Below are 19,344 nucleotides of genomic sequence, written 5' to 3' on the forward strand. Positions count from 1 at the left end.
CAATAAGGCATTATGGGCATACAGGATGGCTTGCCATGGATGGATTAAATCATCTCCTTATGAGTTAGGATATGGACATAATGCAGTTCTTCCTTGAAAAATCCAGATTGGATCAAAACGTGTTACCTTATAGAATGATTTGACAGCCGAAGTCTACAAGAATCCAATGATACATGATTTAGAGGACTTAAGTTGTCATTGGTTACGTGCTCTTGAAAATATTGAAACCAAAAAGTTAAGGGTTGCAAGGCATTATAACAAAAAGGTCAAAAACAAGCAGTTTGGTGAACGAGAATTAGTCTAGAAAGTAAAATTGCCAATTGGGTCCAAGGACAGCAAGTTTGGCAAATGGTCACCTAATTGGGAAGGTCCTTATCGGATTAAATGTTGTGCGCCTAGCAATGCTTATATTTTAGAAATGCTAGAAGAAGAAGAGGAGTTTGACAGAACGATCAATGGAAAGTATCTAAAGAAATATTATCCTAGCATTTGGATTAATACTTGACAGCCGATTTGTTCAGTCATCGGCTCTAATAGCCGTACCAGAAGGGTATCGCCTTTAGTTCAAAAAATTAACCCAAAGGGGTGAAAGCCGATACAATATGTATCGCCTATAGAGCAAAAACAAGCACAAAGACAATGCTCATAACATTATGGCAGTCTCAAAGACGAGTTCATGAAGAAGGCATAACTAATTCATTGTCTTCATCTTTGTCATAAGGCAGCTAAATCAAGATGTTTACATCAAATCCTCTGTAGAATTTCTTAAAGAGATGGCCTACATCAACAATAATTATTATGGCTGATGTAACTTCACCATAATTCATGCACTATCGAGTTCTTCCTTTTTTTCTTTGTAATCTTCAGCAAAGTTGGAAGAAGGAAAGCTCAATTTTCTGAGATCGGGTCTTACAATCTTGTGCATATACAGGTTCAGTCATAGTTGTATCAACCACCAAGGACCTCTAATGCTATGCACTAGTTCATTCTTCAGCAATTGGACAGCTACCTGGTGCATCAGATGATAAGCAGATCATAGCAGGTATTTTCCAAGAGGGATTTCATTGCCAGCTGCTAGATGCTCTGTCAGGTATTTATGATTAAAAGTTGGACCACAAGATGATCCACAAAGGATGAATCTTTCTAGCCACATGTTCAAGAAAGCTACATGTTCTCTTTCGGCAACAGTTGATATGTCTCTAATGTGGTTCAGAATGTAGCTTGCCCATCCTGTGCAGTATGATATTTTGGCTAATTTCTTGGATCCAGCACTTAAGAAATCATAAGGTCGCATTAATCCTATTATTCTAATGTCGGTTAACATATAAACATCGGCCAAAGTGATGGTTATTGGGCCGTGACAAAAAAACGAAAGCATTTAAGGTGTTGGACTAGAAGTAAGATGTAGAAATCAGAAGTGAATCATTACTCTCCATTCTATACAGTGAGTGTCAAGTATTGATTAAAGTCATAAATCTCCCAATCTTTAGCCTTTTCCTCTGATGCCCTACGAAACCAATCATCGCTTCATCTGCTTGGTTGTGGAGGCCATCCATCCCTGCAGACGATTGGGATGGATGGCTTCCACAACCAAGCAGATGAAGCGATGAACAGAATCAAGAACACGTGCATGCAGTTTTGCTCAGCTGTCTCCTTAGCTAGCTGGCTCAATCGGACATTCGGACGGGATCAGCCGGCCTAGATGGGGATATGGTCACCCGGCCCGATCGCACAAGCGTCGGCAGCCGCGGCGCTACCTGGACATCGCTATTGGAGGACTGGGGCATCACCATGGACGGGAAATCACAGCGCAATATGCAGCGACGGAGAAGATCGAGGAGCAACGACATCACCGCCGAGATGAGTGGAGGCGCCGCCGACGAGATGGTGGAGGCACCGCCGCCGCCTCTGGAGGTAGGAAGGCCCGCCGCTGGATGCAGGGGGTGTCCGATGCCAAATTGCCGATTCACCGTTGAGGAAGGGGCGCCGTGGATCCCATGAGAATGACGCGCACCGCCTACCGGGGAAGGATCAGATCGACATGCCGTCGCAGTGTCCGGTGTGGTGGAACGCCTCCAACAGCGAATAAGCAAAGCGTGTTTTTCTGGCCAGATTGGGCGGCGAACCAAGCAGGTGTTCTCATGGCCGGTGGAAGGAAACAAAAAAACCTAGGGGATTAAATCAACGCATGCATGCATTAGTTCGATGGGGACCACCTGAGTCAAAGCCAATTCCTATTTTGTAGCCAACGCACGTGACCTGGCCTCGGACTCGCTCGCGTGTTGCGGTCCGTCTGGCGGGCTCGCGAGTTTTGGTCTGGCTACAGAATAGACTATTTTGCAGCCAGCTACAGTCTAATACTTCTCTCTCTCTCTCTCTATATATATATACCACCTTGTCATGGCCTCCGATCTCCATGGACGGTCTGCATCGTCGTGCTGCATTGTAGGGAGTGAGGAGCTCTTCTCATCCGAGGCTTCGTTCACGGCAAGCAGTGCAAACCTCCAGCTTCTCTCTAGCGTCAGCTTCATTCACCCAAATGGCAGCACCGGAGAGTGATCGCCTTCGCTCGCCGCCGTACTCCATCTTGACAAGCGTGGCGCCATCAAACGAGGCGAAGCTCGATGCGCACGGCCCCGATGCCGGCGAGCCCAGGACCACCCACCCGCAGCCGACGCTGACGGTGAGGAGCGAGGAGCCGCCGTGGCAGCAGCAGCAGCAGGGCACGCTGGCGCGCAGTGACAGCACCGGGGAGGGGGACCGGTGGTTCGACCAGTTCAAGACCTTAGGCGGACGCCTGGAGCGGCAGCTGTCCAGCATCCGCGGGGGTCGCAGCACCCGCACCCGGACCCGGCAGCCTTCGGCGACGACGAGGCCAGCAGGGACTCCGAGGCGGAGACTGTGGGGGTATTAACCCCTATACCCTTACGGCTAAGCTTGGGCTGGCCCGGATCGATGGGTTCAGTCCACCCGAAAGGCGACGTGCGGCCCAGTTAACCTGATCGGAGTCCCGCACAAGGAATCAAGACGGATTTGGCGACCAAGCAGGATCCTGGTCGGTTAGAATAGGAATCCTTATCTGGCCACATATGGCAATTGTAACTGACTAGGATTAGTTTCCAGATCTATAACCCTACCCCCCGGACTATATAAGGCGGGCAGGGGACCCCTCTAAAAAACATCTCTCATTGACATACAGCAATACAAATCAGACGCAGGACGTAGGTATTACGCCTTCTTGGCGGCCGAACCTGGATAAAACCTCGTGTCTGTCTTGTGTCACCGTCTTGTTTGGGGCTTGCGCATCTGTCTGCCGATAATCTACTACCTTGGGCATACCCCTAGGTAGACTGCCGACCATATTTCGTCGACAGTGGCGCGCCAGGTAGGGGGTGTGCGTACTGCTCTCCAAGCAAACAAGATGGTCATCATCTCCGGCTCCATGGCTACGCCCAACGGCCTCACGTTCACCGTCGGCCAGATCACTTGGACCACCGGCCCTGGCGTCTCCATCGCCATGACCACGGAGGAGGCGTGGATTCAACCCGCGCCGACGACTACTTCACCTGCATCGGCTACGGCTCCGACCACGGTGAACACGGCTCCGACCACGGTGAACACGGCTCCGACCACGGTGAACACGGCTCCGACGACGACGAACACGGCTCCGACCACGATGGATCTGGCTCCGACCATGGTACATCTGGCTCCGACCACGCCCACAGCCACGCTGACAACCCGTCATCCGCTTCCCCGCTACAGAGGAAAGCAGATCGACGACACCAACCTGCATGACTCCATCGATCGGGTCGGCATCAAACTCGCTGAAACCCTAGTTCTGGTAAGTATGATTCAAAGCCAACCTAATGAGCAGGTAACAGCTCCCCACAATAGATCTATCCGACCAGCTCGGGCCAGTCGTCCTACACGGTTTGGAACAGATCTTGTGGTCGTATCTACTCCTGAGGGGCGCTCCGCTCGTCGCCAGCCAGCCTTCGCGACGGGTCTCCGACTCTACGAGTACGAAGTCCCGACGGAGAACCACCAGGTCCAGCCCTACGGCCTGCGAAACGCTGCCTCCAGCTACGCGTACAACCTACGACGCTGCTCGGACCTATGTCCTATCCACCGATCTCGGCCAAAGCCGTGCAACATCGTCAACATGGTCCGGATTGAAGATTATCAAGAAGGATCCATCCACACAGTCCGAGAGGGTGACTCCAGCTCCTCATCCGGCGTCGCATCCAACGCATCTGTCCACACCGAGCTTCAGCGTCACGAAGATGAAGGCGTCAAATACAATCTTGATCTACCAGACCATGCCCCGGGTTTCCCCCAATTTCCGTCTTTCCCACCAAGATGAGGGGATTTGATCCATGTTGTCAGCAACGACGAGCCGCCAGCAGTTGGCGAAACAGAACAAGAAAAGACTGCACGCGAAGCACGCAATATTGACCGGTTTAATCGCCGGCAAATCGAAGCTGAAGCAGACCAGGAGGCACGACGCATAAGGCTCCGACCTCGTGACCTCAACAATGCTTTCGACAGGGTGGGGGACAAACAAGTCTTCAAGACCCCAAGCGCCAACGTAGCCGTCGCCATGGCGACAATGCAGCGGTTGCCCAACACTCCCGAGACCCAAGCAGTCCGTGATGACATACAAGCTTATCTGACAGCTGCTATGGCTCAGACCGCAGAGATGAATCAAGCCCGGGCTCCATCCGTTTCTGTCGAATCAAGCCACAGCCGCCAATACTCGAGTCGCTCACAGCCACTCAACCAACGTGGCTCGCGCAATAATGACCCATCAGACAACCGTCAAGGCGGAAACGGTGGTCATGATGGTGGTCGGGACGACAACCGCCGCCGGGAGGATAACCGCCACGACGTTCGAGGCGACAACCGCCGAGATAACCGCGACAATCGCCGTGATAACCACGGTCGCAGGGCTAATCCAGATGGCAATCGAGATCGCCGCGATGGCAATAACGATCTCCGCCATTACCTCGGCGGACGTGATCTGCGTGCTCGCATCAACCAGAGAGCCGACGATCGTGCATCCCATGAAAGCTATCGCCGTATGGAGTATGACACCGCCCACGGTCCCCCGGGTCTGAAGCAGTTCACTCCACACCTGCGCCAAGTCATATGGCCCAAGAATTTCAAGCTCGAGAAGCTTCAGAAGTACGACGGCAAGGAAAACCCCGAATTATGGGTCATGCTCTACGAAACTGCGTGCCGCTCAGCCATGGCTGACGAGCACGTCATGTCTAACTACTTCCCAGTCGCTGTTGGTCATGCAGGTCACCAATGGCTGGTTAGCTTGCCAGCGAACTATTTTGACTCTTGGCAGGAGCTCAGGCAGGCCTTCATCGACAATTTCATCGCTACTTGTGAACAACCCGGCAACAAGTACGATCTGCAGCGGATCCGAGATCGGAAGGATGAACCACTGCGCGAGTACGTTCGGCGTTTCTCGGAGATGCGCATCAAGGTCCCATCAATCTCCGACAATGAAGCAATCGAGGCTTTCGTCACCGGCCTCCGCTTCCATGATGCCCTAAGAGACAAGCTCCTCCGGAAGAGACCCGAATCAGTCACAGCGCTTTTGGCCACCGCTAAGAAATACGCGGACGCTGACGACGCTAAAAAGATAATCGTTGAAGAAGCAGCAAGGGTTCCACGCTCCGACCACCCTCCACACCACGACGATTACCGCAGCAATCGTGGTCGGAACGACAATTTTGACCGCCGCAACCAGCGCAACGACTCCCGCGACCACCGTGATCAACGTAATCAGCAGCGCAACCGCCGTGACGATTACAGAAGCAAGCGCGCTCGGGAAGACGACGGCGAGGTCAATACCGTGAAAAAGGGCAGCGGACGTCGAAACTACGAGGACGACTACACCAAAGCATTGAAGGGACCTTGCCAGCTCCATCCCAAGTCGAACCACACCATGGAGAATTGCCGCGTCCTCAAGACTATCTACACGCGTCAACAGGCTCCGGATACGTCCGACAAGCCTAACGACGCGGGGGAACAGCGCAACAAGGACAACGACGACGACAATGCAGATCCTCGTCATAAATACGTCAAGCCGACTGATCGCGTGCACACCATCATCGGCGGCAAGGTGTCCAGTGAGACCAAACGAGAACGCAAGCTGCTCGCCCGCGCTTGCTTGAACGTGGCAAAGACCGACAACCTTCTCACCGATCCGCGGCTTCCTCCGTGGTCTCACCGTGAAATCTGCTTCAGCAGGAAGGACCAATGGGCCGCCATACCCGAGCCAGGGCGTTTTCCCCTGGTCCTCGATCCTTGTATCAACAAGGTTCAATTCGACAGGGTACTGATCGACGGCGGCAGCTCCATTGATATACTGTTCAAGAACAGCCTGCCCACTCTGAAAATAGCCCAGGCGGACCTGAAGCCGTACGAGGCACAGTTCTGGGGTGTTCTCCCCGGACAGAGCTCCACACCTCTCGGGCAGATCACGCTACCTGTGCAGTTTGGGACTCCGGACCACTTCCGCACCGACTACGTCAACTTCATGGTCATTGATTTCGATGGCACCTACCATGCTATTCTTGGTCGACCGTCGCTCACCAAGTTCATGGCCATACCTCATTACAGGTATCTGGTGCTCAAGATGCCAACTGAGAAAGGAGTTTTAACCCTCAGGGGCAACGTATACGCAGCTTATACCTGCGAAGACGACAGCTTCAAAATAGCAGAGGCCCACGACCTCTCTATTCGCATGGCCGAGACCATGCTCGACGCTAAGAAGACCCCGGCCGACCACTTGGAGATCCCAGAGCTTGAGGCTCCACGCAAGAACATCAGATCCAAGGAGCATAAGACGATCCAGCTGGTCGAGGGCGATCCCAGCAAAACGGCCCTCATCGGGGCTGACCTGGATCCCAAAGAGGAAGACGCGCTCGTCAGGTTCTTGTGGGGCAACGTGGATGTGTTTGCATGGAAACCTTCCGACATGCCCGGTGTACCTCGGGACTTGATTGAGCACTCCTTAAATGTCAACAGCAAAGCCAAACCAATCAAGCAGAAGCTACGACGGTTCGCTCGCGACAAAAAGGAGGCGATTAGGGTAGAAGTTACACGGCTTTTGGCAGCCGGATTTATCAAAGAAGTGTATCATCCGGAATGGTTAGCCAACCCGGTTCTTGTACGCAAAAAGAATAATGAATGGAGAATGTGCATTGATTACACTGATCTCAACAAACACTGCCCTAAGGACCCCTTTGGCTTACCTCGCATAGACGAGGTCGTAGATTCAACCGCCGGTTGCGAGCTGCTTTCCTTTCTCGATTGCTACTCTGGTTATCACCAGATCGCTCTCAAAAAGGACGACCAGATCAAGACATCTTTCATCACGCCTTTTGGCGCCTACTACTACATGACTATGTCGTTCGGGCTCAAAAACGCCGGTGCTACCTACCAACGCGCTATACAGGCCTGCCTCAACGACGAGATAAAAGACGGCCTCATCGAGGCTTACGTCGACGATGTAGTTGTCAAAACCAAGGAAGCACATACCCTTGTTGACAATCTGGAACGCACCTTCGTAGCCCTTAATACGTTCCAATGGAAATTAAACCCAAAGAAGTGCATCTTTGGTGTCCCTTCTGGCATATTGCTCGGCAACGTCATCAGTTACGACGGCATACGCCCTAACCCGGAGAAAGTCAAAGCTGTCTTAGACATGAAGCCCCCAAAAAAGGTGAAGGATGTCCAGAAGCTCACCGACTGCATGGCTGCTCTAAGCCGTTTCATATCAAGATTAGGAGAAAAAGGACTACCGTTCTTCAAACTGCTCAAATCGTCCGAGAAGTTTGAGTGGTCGGAGGAAGCAGACGCTGCCTTCACGCAGCTGAAACAATACCTCACGTCACCTCTGGTACTTACTGCTCCCAGAGAAGACGAAACTCTCCTACTTTACATTGCGGCAACCGATCGGGTGGTTTCCACTACAATGGTGGTCGAGCGTGACGAGCCGGGCCACGCCTACAAGGTACAGCGGCCAATTTATTTCATTAGTGAGGTACACAACGAATCCAAGACCAGGTACCCACAGATTCAGAAACTGCTCTATGCCATACTAATAACATCCCAAACCAGGCAGCGGATGCGTTGTCAAAGTTAGGATCATCCCGAGCCAAAATCCCTCATGGCGTATTCGTCCAAGACCTGCTCACGCCTTCCATTGAAGACGAAGATTCAATGACCGACAAAGTTTCAGACCAGCAATTAGTGGCTACGGTTCCGGCGCCGACCACAACCGAGCCGCTTCCGACCACTCATGAGCCGGACTGCAGAACGCCTTTCATCAAGTACTTGACAGATGGTAGCGGTTATGTCGATCAAACAGAAAATGAGCGCCTGATGCGTCGTAGTAAGCAGTATCTGCTCGTCGATGGCAAGTTATGGCGCAAAAACGCTAAGGAGGAAATCTTGATGAAGTGTATAACCCAGGAGGAGGGCGAGCATCTCCTAGACCAAATCCACTCTGGCTCCTGCGGCAACCACGCGGCCTCAAGAACACTGGTCGGTAAGGCTTTCCGAGCAGGTTTCTATTGGCCGTCAGCAGTGGCCGACGCAGAGAAGCTAGTCCGCCGCTGTGACGGTTGTCAGTTCTTCTCCAAGAGAATCCATGTACCAGCACATGAGATCCAGACGATTCCAGCCTCTTGGCCCTTCGCATGCTGGGGACTGGACATGATCGGGCCTTTCAAACCAGCTCCTGGGAAATTTACATGCGTCTTCGTGTTAATTGATAAGTTTTCTAAGTGGATAGAATACATGCCTCTGGTACAGGCATCTTCAGAGAAAGCTGTCACATTCCTCGACCAGGTCATCCACCGTTTCGGCGTGCCCAACAGCATCATTACTGATCTGGGAACTTAGTTCACCGGGAACGCTTTTTGGGACTTCTGCGATGAAAGGAGCATAGTTGTAAAATACGTCTCGGTGGCGCATCCTAGAGCTAACGGACAAGTCGAGCGGGCAAATGGCATGATCTTGGACGCATTGAAGAAGAGGATGTACAGAGAAAACGATAAAGCTCCTGGAAGATGGCTCAAGGAGTTACCGGCCGTTGTCTGGGGCCTCCGAACTCAGCCCAGTCGTAACACCGGCGTCTCACCATACTTTATGGTTTACGGCGCTAAGGCAGTCCTCCCACCAAATATAGCTTTCAGATCAGCACGGGTAGAGAACTTCGACGAAGGCAAGGTCAACGAAGTACGGGAGCTAGAAGTTAACAGCGCAGAAGAGAAAAGGCTTGATTCTTGCGTACGCACGGCCAAATACCTTGCTGTTTTGCGTAGGTACTACAACAAGAACGTTAAAGAGCGTTTCTTCGTGGTCGGGGACTTAGTCCTGAAGTGGAAGACGAACCAGGCTGGTGTCCACAAACTCGCAACCCCATGGGAGGGACCCTTCATGATCAAGGAAGTCACACGTCCAACGTCTTACAGGTTAGCTCATCTAGATGGCACGGACGTACCGAACTCATGGCACATCGACAAGCTTAGACACTTCTATGCTTAACTACTGAGATATGTACTCTACTTGTATTTTCGATTTACTTTACTAAAGCAACTATGATTTCTCCGACCACTCTAATGTGTCACTCCGAATTTTATGGTTATTCTAACTTAAGCCAGTACAAGCCGACCACCACTCCTTCTACGGTTTTCGGAGCGGGCCCTGTCTCCGGTTCCTCCCAACACGTGCACGGGATCCGCTCTCTATGTTGCGGGTGATCGGCAGGTCCCCCCTGGTTTGACTTGTCTGCGTCCACGTGTGCACAGGTCATAGTACCTCATACTCCGACCACATGCCAGACTAGGGCCGCACAAACTTTTCAGGATGACGTGTCGAGCAAAACGGTACAACTAAACAGAACGTTAACACGTTCCCACTTAGTTACACCAACAAAAAATTTCAAGCTTAAAGTGCGTTTTGTATAAAACAAACAAGCTTATAATGATATACAGTTACGTTATTACAAGCTTGCCTGAAAAGGCTCAAGTTTACAATAACACAACTATGTCCTCCTTCTACAGCTCTAAGCCTATTACATTGGCTGGTCGGGGCGCATGGCATTTACTGCTCGCCGCCTCTGATACCCTACTCGAGTCTCGGGGACTCTAGAGCTAGTCAAGCTAAAGGGGATGGCCCCGCCGGTGCCTGGCTGGTCGAGACCGCAGGCTTCGTTGGTTGGCTTGCAGCTGGTGGCATTTCCAGCTGGCTTATCGATGGCATACCCTGCACAGGTGCTGTCCCACCTCCGCACATGTTAATATCGCTAATTATCTTTGACGACAATTCCAGCTGGGCCGTCCGAAGCTCTTCGACCTTGTCTGGGTCTATCTCCTTCGGGTACCCAGCCTCCAAGCGTTTGAGATCGATCAGGGGGTAGTGAGCACACACCATGCTTAGCACATGGGCACCCATGTACTCACCCGCCTCCTTCACGAAGTCTTGGAACCATCCCCATGCTTGCTTGCATCTCTCGACCAGTCCGAGCTGAGGCGTCCTTAGCTCTTCCTCTGTGAGCGCCGGGTCGATAAGGTCGAGGACGGGCACAATGCCAGTTGCCATATCTTGGCACCGCTTGCTCCACGTGTCCCGCTCCTCGGTGGCCTTAAGGCATTGTGCTTTCCAGTCGTCACGCTCCTTGATCACGGCCTCAAGATGCCTCTTGGCATTGACTTTCAAAACTGAAAACAGTACAAGACATCAAACGTGATGACACGACAAGGCAATGTGGGCAATTGAATGAGAAAGGTGGTCTAGAGTGCTTACTTTTCAGGTCGTCCTTCATTCTGTTAGTGTGGTCTTGGAGTTCCGACTGGCGGCGTGCCAGTTTCTCGTTGTCCTCCTTCAGGCGACCACATTATAGCTATTACTGTCAAGAACAAAATAACACAAGTCCCGCACTTGTTATGATACGGTGAACACTTACCTGTTTTCTCCTGCTCTTTGTTTTTGAGCTGGCCGACCAGGTTTTGGTTCTGTGCTTCTCGGACTGTCCTCTCCTGGTCGGCGGCTTCAAGTTGGTGCCGTAGGCGTTCCACTTTAGCCGTCAGCTCCTTATTGGTCGTCGTGATTCCTTCTATCTGGTCGAAGCACCTTTTTCGGTATCTGGCAGTTTTCATCAAGTCCTGCATTTAGACAAGCTACGTCAGACAGTTCGACTACACAACAGGGTCAAAGGACTCAAGCCAAATATACCTGGACTTCTGTCACCAGACGCTTGGCCGCCCGTTCGACTCTTAAGGTCTCTTCGACCTCTGGGATTTCCTCGTGCATGACCCATTCGTCGTTCCGATAGCGCGACACATATATATGCTGTCGCCTATCTTGGGGACGGCCCAGGACTTCTTCCACTTCTTCCTCTTCAGCCTCTTGTTCGGGAGGCGGCACTGGTCTGGAGTTCTCAGACTCCACGACCACCAGGGCTTTTCCACGGGCCGTCGCATCGGCAACCATGTTCTGGGCAACTTCTGGCTACTGCCCCTCGGCTAGATCCAGCTTCCTTGGCGCCGTGGTATCCGCCTCAGCAGGTTTCGCTTGGAGCACTTGTATTCTGCTCGGTTGTCTTCCCGACCAGCTGCTCGGGGACTGGCGTCTGGTCGTCCGCCTGCTGAGGCTCAGGCGGAGTCCCTGCCATGGGCTCCTCCACGGCTGGTTGCTGAGCAGTTTGTCCCGCTATTGTTGGTGAGGACGTTCCGCACCCAGTTAGCTGGTCGGGGCTTTCGGTGGAAGCCGATCTGATGAATTCAGAGACAAATTCAGAAGATAATAGCATCCAATGCAAAATGCAAAGCTTACATAAAAAATATAGATACTTACAGTTTCGACTTGCGGAAGGATGTGGCGAAGGAACGTCTCCTCGACCGCCCCTGCTCCGCTTGCTCGGCAGTTTCCACCGGGACTTGTTCAACCTCCGGTACGGGCGTCGGAGTATGATGTGGCATGTTTCCTTCATCTGTCCTCTGTGTCGCAGTGGTCGGTGCTGTGACCACTGCTGGCCCAGAGGAGCCACCCTGCTCCGACGGTCCCACCTGCCTTCTCCTCTTTCGGGGGACGAGCCGGAAGATGTCCGCATCCTCTGCTTCGTCATCCGATAGGGGGAAGATGGCTTGACGTCGTTTGCTGGCAGCCGGACGCTTGCCAGCGGCTCTGGTCGAGGCGTCCTCTACGGTCTCGAGAACCGCCCAGTGAACGTCGTCGGTCCGGGCGCTGGTCTGGGCGGCTGGGCCGGTAGCTTGCGGCCATTCTACACCAGGGGGAGGCGACACGAACACTTCTGCTCGGTCACGGCCATTACACTGAGACACAAAATGAAGGAAAAGACAGTTATTTTCTTGATACAACATGACTCTACAGTTAAAAGGAGGCGTCATTTACCTTTGGGGGAGGATGAGCTAGCTTGAAGGCGTGCTCGATGGCGTTCAGTGCAACATAATTGGGATCGGCCAGGTTGAACAGCTCTCCAATCCTGGCCTTGATCTCCATCTTGTCGAGCGGCTCCTTCCTGGTCCTCGTTGGATCAGCGCCTCCTTGGTACTCGAAGCCAGGATGAATCCTTTTCTGGCGGGGTTGAATTCTTCGGCTGATGAAGTTGCCGACCACGCTCGGACCATCAAGCCTTCCCCACGGGATCATCCCGAGCAGTTCGGCGATCTGCTCCAAGTTTTCGGGCTTCTCCGACCAGCTACTTTTCTTCTCTGGAATCAGCCCCACATCGCACAGAGTGATGGTGTTCGGCTCTTCACGGATGTAGAACCACTTCTTGTACCACTCGTCCAATGAGGTGTTCCAGGGGCAGTGCAGGTATTGAGCCTTCATGCTGTCGCGTAGGTTCAGGTAGACGCCTCCGGCGATCTTCGAGCCACCGCTTCCTTTCTTCCGAAGACAGAACAGGTGGCGAAAGAGGTCGAAATGGGGCTGGAAGCCACCATAAGCCTCGCAGAGATGGATGAAGGTAGAGACAAGAAGAATCGAGTTGGGATGCAAATTGCAAATCCCAATCTCGTAGTACAAGCAGAGACCCTGAAGGAAAGGGTGCACTGGAATCCCAAAACCCCGTTTGAAGAAGTCTTCAAAGACCACAATCTCACCTGGTTGTGGATCGGGGAAGCTTTCTCCTTCCGGCGCACGCCATCCTGCAAGTGCCTTGTTGTGGAGCACTCCCATGGCGACGAGGTCCTCGATGGTCTGCTCGTTGCTCCGCGACTTCCACCATTCCTTCGCCATGACCCCGCCTTTCTTCTGGGCGTCTCTCTTCGCCATTAGTTCGTCCTTACTAGGTGGGTGGATGCGGGAGACCGAGGGGATTGGCGATGATTTTTAGGGGAATAGGGTTTCGGCAGGAGGAAGAAGAAGGTTGTGGTGGCGGATGGCAATGGGGAACGGTGTGAGTAACTTACCAGATCTACGTTATATAAAACAAAGAGCACCGTCGTTTCGTCCGCCCGAGAATATTGGGAGTCGTGCGCACGCGCCGTAGACGGTTGTTCACACAACCTCGAAATCTGCGCCAATAAACGCGCTCCTTCGTTAACAGTGTACGCGCCTCTTCGTTGATGGTGTAAGAGGGCCCACACTGACACACCTCAATACAGGTGTCAACCGACTGTTTGCGAAAAAAAAAGACAGAATGACATACTATACCTATTTACTTTTTTGACCGTGTCAGACTGGACTTGGCAAAAAATAAAAAAATAAGTACACCAAATAATAGTACAAGCAGCGCAAGTGATCGTGGATTTGCCCAGACCACTATTGTGCTTGGATACTTCCCAGACCAATTTTGTGCTCGGGGACTGCTCCGACCACGGCCATGCCCGGGAACCACTATGACCACCGTCGTGCTTGGGGACTCTCCCGACCACTTCTTATAGTTTTGCTCTCCTCAGCTACATGTGATTTGTACTCACATACAGTTGAGAGACATTTATTTAGACCTTGCTACAAGGCTTATACTTCGCCTTCCAGCAAGCTCGGGGACTAAGTGGGCACACTTCACCTTGCGGTGAATGTGTTTGTTTAAATCGACCCCTGTGCTCTGAATTATTATAAGGATTATTAATATGCTCGGGGACTGCCCCGACCACTGCTTGAATAATGGTTCTCCTTGGCTACATGTGATTTATACTCACATACAGTTAAGAGACATTTCTTTAGACCTTGCTACAAGGCTCATACCTCGCCTTCCAGCAAGCTCGGGGACTACGTCGGTACGATGCACCTGTCGGTGCATCTCGTATCGCCTGTACGACGATTGGGTTCTCAATTTAACTGAGAATTCTTTTTAGACCCTGGTACCACGTGCCTAAGTCACCTACTACCAGGCTCGGGGACTAAGTGGGCACACTTCACCTTGCGGTGAATGTGTTTGTTTTTCGACCCCTACGCTTCTGATGTTCAAGGACGTTATGCTTCAAGACCACTTACATTTCTTATCAGAAATACAAGTGGGCACACTTCTCAGGACAGAAATCTTTTTCTTTTTTCTTAAAGAGCACCATACATTCTTCGGATAACCTACTTCTCCGATGATGACGGTGGTCGGAGGCATCAATGATTCAAGCCTCGTTTATCGGAGAAGGTTAAAATGGCGTGTCGCAGCATAATACATGATGCTCGGGGACTAGCTGTGGGGGTATTAACCCCTATACCCTTACGGCTAAGCTTGGGCTGGCCCGGATCGATGGGTTCAGTCCACCCGAAAGGCGACGTGCGGCCCAGTTAACCTGATCGGAGTCCCGCACAAGGAATCAAGACGGATTTGACGACCAAGCAGGATCCTGGTCGGTTAGAATAGGAATCCTTATCCGGCCACATATGGTAATTGTAACTGACTAGGATTAGTTTCCAGATCTGTAACCCTGCCCCCCGGACTATATAAGGCGGGCAGGGGACCCCTCTAAAAAACATCTCTCATTGACATACAGCAATACAAATCAGACGCAGGACGTAGGTATTACGCCTTCTTGGCGGCCGAACCTGGATAAAACCTCGTGTCTGTCTTGCGTCACCGTCTTGTTTGGGGCTTGCGCATCTGTCTGCCAATAATCTACTACCTTGGGCATACCCCTAGGTAGACTGCCGACCATATTTCGTCGACAGAGACCGACGACGACGGCTGCAAGGTCCCCACCGCCGACCGGTACTTCGCGGCCCTGGAAGGGCCCGAGCTCGAGACGCTCCGGGCGACGGAGGTCCCCGTGCTGCCCGAGGACGAGACGTGGCCGTTCCTGCTGCGGTTCCCGATCAGCACGTTCGGGATGTGCATGGGCGTGAGCAGCCAGGCGATGCTGTATAAGACGCTGGAGATGGAACCTTCCACGGCGTTCCTCCGCATGAGCCCCGGCGTGAACTACGTGCTCTGGTGGGTCTCCGCCGCGCTCATGGCGCTCGTCTCCTTCATCTACTTCCTCAAGGTTGTCTTCTACTTCGAGGCGGTCCGGCGCGAGTTCCACCACCCGATCCGCGTCAACTTCTTCTTCGCCCCGTGGATCGCCTGCCTCTTCCTCGCGAAAGGCCTGCCGGAGCCCGTGATGTCGTTGCACCACGCGGTGTGGTACCAGCTGATGGCGCCCATCCTGTTCCTCGACCTCAAGATGTACGGGCAGTGGATGTCCGGCGGCGAGTGGCGGCTGTCCCGCGTGGCGAGCCCGACCACCCACCTGGCCGTCGTGGGCAACTTCGTCGGCGCGCTGCTCAGCGCACGGATGGGCCTCCGGGAGCCGACGCTCTTCTTCTTCGCCGTCGGGACGGTGCACTACGTGGTCCTGTTCGTGACGCTGTACCAGCGGCTCCCCACCAACGTGCCGCTGCCGAGGGACCTCCACCCGGTGTTCTTCCTCTTCGTGGCCACGCCCAGCGTGGCGTCGGTGGCGTGGGCCAGGATCAGCGGCGAGTTCGGCCTCGGCGCCAGGGTCGCCTACTACGTCGCGCTCTTCCTCTACGCGTCGCTGGTGGCGCGCGTCAGCTTCTTCTTCCGGGGCGTCCGCTTCTCGCTGGCGTGGTGGGCGTACACGTTCCCGGTGACCAGCGCCGCCATCGCCACCGCGGTCTACGCGTCCGCGATGACCAGCGCGCTCACCCAGGCGCTTGCGGTCGGGCTGTCGGCGGTCGCGTCCGTCACCGTCGCCGGCGTGCTGGCCACTACCGTGTACCGCGCGTTCGTGCGCCGGGACCTGTTCCCCAACGACGTGTCCATCGCCATCCGGCGGCGGCCCAAGGCCAAGTTCGGCAAGATCCTCAAGCGCATCCGCACGTCCAGCGCCGACCTCAAGGAGCTCGTCGTCTCCAGGCACAGCGGCGGAGGGTCGGCGTCGGAGACGAGCAGCGTCAGCGAGCGGGCCACCCGAATGGTGTACGGCCGCGCCAGAGCAGAGCCGTAGCCTGCCCTGCTGGCTGCCCGTAGGGTGGATGTGGATCATATTCGTATCGGTTGCCTGTACAGTTATTTGGGCCTTTTTGCTGGTGGACCACGAACTAGCCCAGCTGTAATAATCCAGCCAAATTAGGTTAGGCCCAACTAAAGTTGTTCTCATTCCCTAACTAGTACTCCTGTATTGGAGAACTGAATTTCTCCCATATAAATATGATCTTATAAGATATATTAAAGATCACTACTTGTCTCTTCTTGTCATATTAGGGCAGTTGTTTGGAATATTATTGGCTTTAGTAAAGTCTAGGAGCTCGCGATAGACCAAACACTATTCATCAATTCTTGGATAAAACAGTGACTTAAGGTCACTCCCAGTGAGGTTTCATGTCACTGTTTCGAAGGCTCTCCTTTGCTGAAAACAGTACAGACAAATTTCATCACATGATACTTTTATCTTATCTCCCTTCATTAATACTGTGTCATGTTAGCTTATCTAATGATCATGAAACTCTCATGAAATCCCTGAAACTGGTCTAACTAATATAAATTTGTCCATGTCTTTGGTCTATCGATTATTTGTTGGACAATCTAGAAATAAACGCTACTATAGATATCATTTGTAGGGGCGGCTAAAGACCATTTGTAGGGGCGGTTTAACCAGCCGCCCCTACCAAACCGTCTCTACAAATTATGCATTTGTAGGGGCGGTTCCCAGAACGCCCCTACAAATCGATTTGTAGGGGCGGCTGTAGTACCAGCCACCCCTATAATATCTATTTGTAGGGGTAGTTCAGTTTAGAACCGCCCCTACAGTACATTTTTCCGGCAAAAAAAATTCAAATTTTCAATTCAATTTTGACCAGAACACTGTTTGTTTCCGCGTATTCCATCCAGCGTTTGCATTGCCGAACGCCCTGCGACCAACGTTCCGTAGAATGCCCCGTGACCAGCGTTCGCGTTGCCGAACGTCCCGCCAAACGCTCCGCGACCAATGTGAGCGAGGAAAGCGAGATAATCCCGCTGAACGCCCCGCGACCAACATTCCGAACCTTGTTCGCTCAAGAGTATTATATAAACTACAAGCACAAAAGTATTATATAAACTACAATTACAAGTCCAATTCACAAGAATATATACAATCCATCATTAAATGGACATAATTCACAAGGTAAAACCAATGTCAAATTCCATACACATTGTTATCAACGTCCTAAAGCTAGCCTTTCAGTCTCACGAAGGTGTTGGTACTGAGGATTTCTACCTAAGTCAAACTCTCGGTCATGGTAAATGCCTTTGAGGTGTACAATTTGATCCAATATGAAGTTGCAAAGGCCGCCGATAATCTCTAAGAGTTGGTCATCCTTGTATGGGTCTCATTTCATTTCTTTCTCTTCTTTCCACTACAAGAGAACAAGTTTTGGTTTAGTATTTCATACCATGTACGGAGTTTTTATACTACGGGTGAAGAGGTTCAAACTTACCCTTAAGGGGTGTCTCCTGTAGGCACCGGTGTTACTCATCATAGAACATATATAGTATCCACAATGTACACTCCCAGGCTTCTGCTTGGGGCACTGTGTTTTGCATATAAAAATATTAAGTAATGCTTTTGACAGCCATGTAATGGAGTACTGAAGAAGTAAGTTACATTTACCGCACATAGTGTTTTTATAGCCAGCTTCCTAAACTGCTGTTCCTTGGCATAGTAGCCACTAGGGCCTAGATGATGGTGGTGTTTGTTCCTCTTCGCCAGCTCGGTGTTACGGGCACTGAGCTCCAATGCCTCCGGTGAAGTCTTCTAAGCCACGAGCTCCTCCCATTGACTAGAAGTTATTTTGCCGAACTCGTTGAAGGGAGTTAACCCCTTTTGGATATACTTCTTCTTGAGCTCCGACCTCCAACGTCGGAATGACTCTCCCATCATCCTGAAAGCATTTTTTTACCAGTTCGTGCTTACCCTCCGAAAATCAAAAATTGAGCTTCAGCTGCCTATCCCATAGTTCATCTTTTTTCTTCTCTGGTACATCTTTCCAGTTAGGGATTGCTGGGTTCAATTTATCTCTTACTAGGGCCCCGATCGCATTACGGAATCGTCCTCTTAATTCCTACGGCTCAAGAATCTCCCATGCTGGCTCGACCTCCGTTATCACATAGCATGCTTTATCTGGATATAGATTTGCTTTTCTATCCCCTCGTTTACTCTTAGGCTTGGTAGTCATGGTTGTGTCTTGAGGATGTGGAGCAGAGGCCTCAATGTCCGTCTCTATGGCTGTTGCCTCTGCTCTCGTTTCCTCTATTCCGTCTTGTCCAGCGAGATGTCACGGACGTCGACGTCGTCTTTTCTGAGTTTCAGGAGGGACCTTTAAATACGATAGGTCAAAGTGTTAGTAGAGATAACATAGCCAAAGCTTTAGTAAAATTTATAAGCTAAGCCTTTTTCCATACCTCCTCGTTCGGGTCAAAATCCTTGTCCAAATCTTCCCCCATTGGCCTCCTTCTGGCTTCACGTGGGAAATGATCCTTAGGACTTACATATCCCTCTTCTGAGTCATCATCATCATCATCCTCTTCTTCACCTTCAGCAGCCTCTCCTGCTCTTCCTTCTGCTCCCCCTTCCTCCTTGTCACACTGCTCCTGAGTAAGCATCACTTCTAGATCCTTTTCTAACTCGTTATCGAACTGCTCCTGAGTAAGCTGGTCCTCTGGTGCTTGCTCCTCATAGGTTGGCTGCTCATCATGCTCAGGGCATTGGGCTGCACCGTCTGGTGTCCACGACATTATTTCGCGCTTTGTTCTAATAGATGCAAGAAAGTGTGTTTAGATACGCGAGAAGGTATAAGAAATAAAAAAGGTCTATAAACCAAAGTAGTCCTATAAAACAACAATATATCAAAAAATGAGTAGTAGCAATA

The 19,344-nt window shown here is 51.8% G+C and overlaps 1 protein-coding gene across 1 annotated transcript; it reads left to right on the plus strand.

Moving 5' to 3' along the window:
* Positions 1-15,320: 15,320 nt before the first annotated feature.
* LOC136485701 (S-type anion channel SLAH3-like) lies at positions 15,321-16,682 on the plus strand. The gene has a single exon (XM_066482538.1). It carries the CDS (start codon positions 15,321-15,323, stop codon positions 16,440-16,442), a length of 1,122 nt encoding a protein of 373 aa, XP_066338635.1. The 3' UTR covers positions 16,443-16,682.
* Positions 16,683-19,344: the final 2,662 nt, after the last annotated feature.

Source organism: Miscanthus floridulus, chromosome 10, assembly GCF_019320115.1.
Source record: "Miscanthus floridulus cultivar M001 chromosome 10, ASM1932011v1, whole genome shotgun sequence".
Lineage (NCBI taxonomy): Eukaryota > Viridiplantae > Streptophyta > Magnoliopsida > Poales > Poaceae > Miscanthus > Miscanthus floridulus.

What these genes read in the sequence shown, in the direction of transcription:
- LOC136485701 (XM_066482538.1), top strand. Translation starts at nt 15,321, where the DNA reads ATGTGCATGGGCGTGAGCAGCCAGGCGATGCTGTATAAGACGCTGGAG.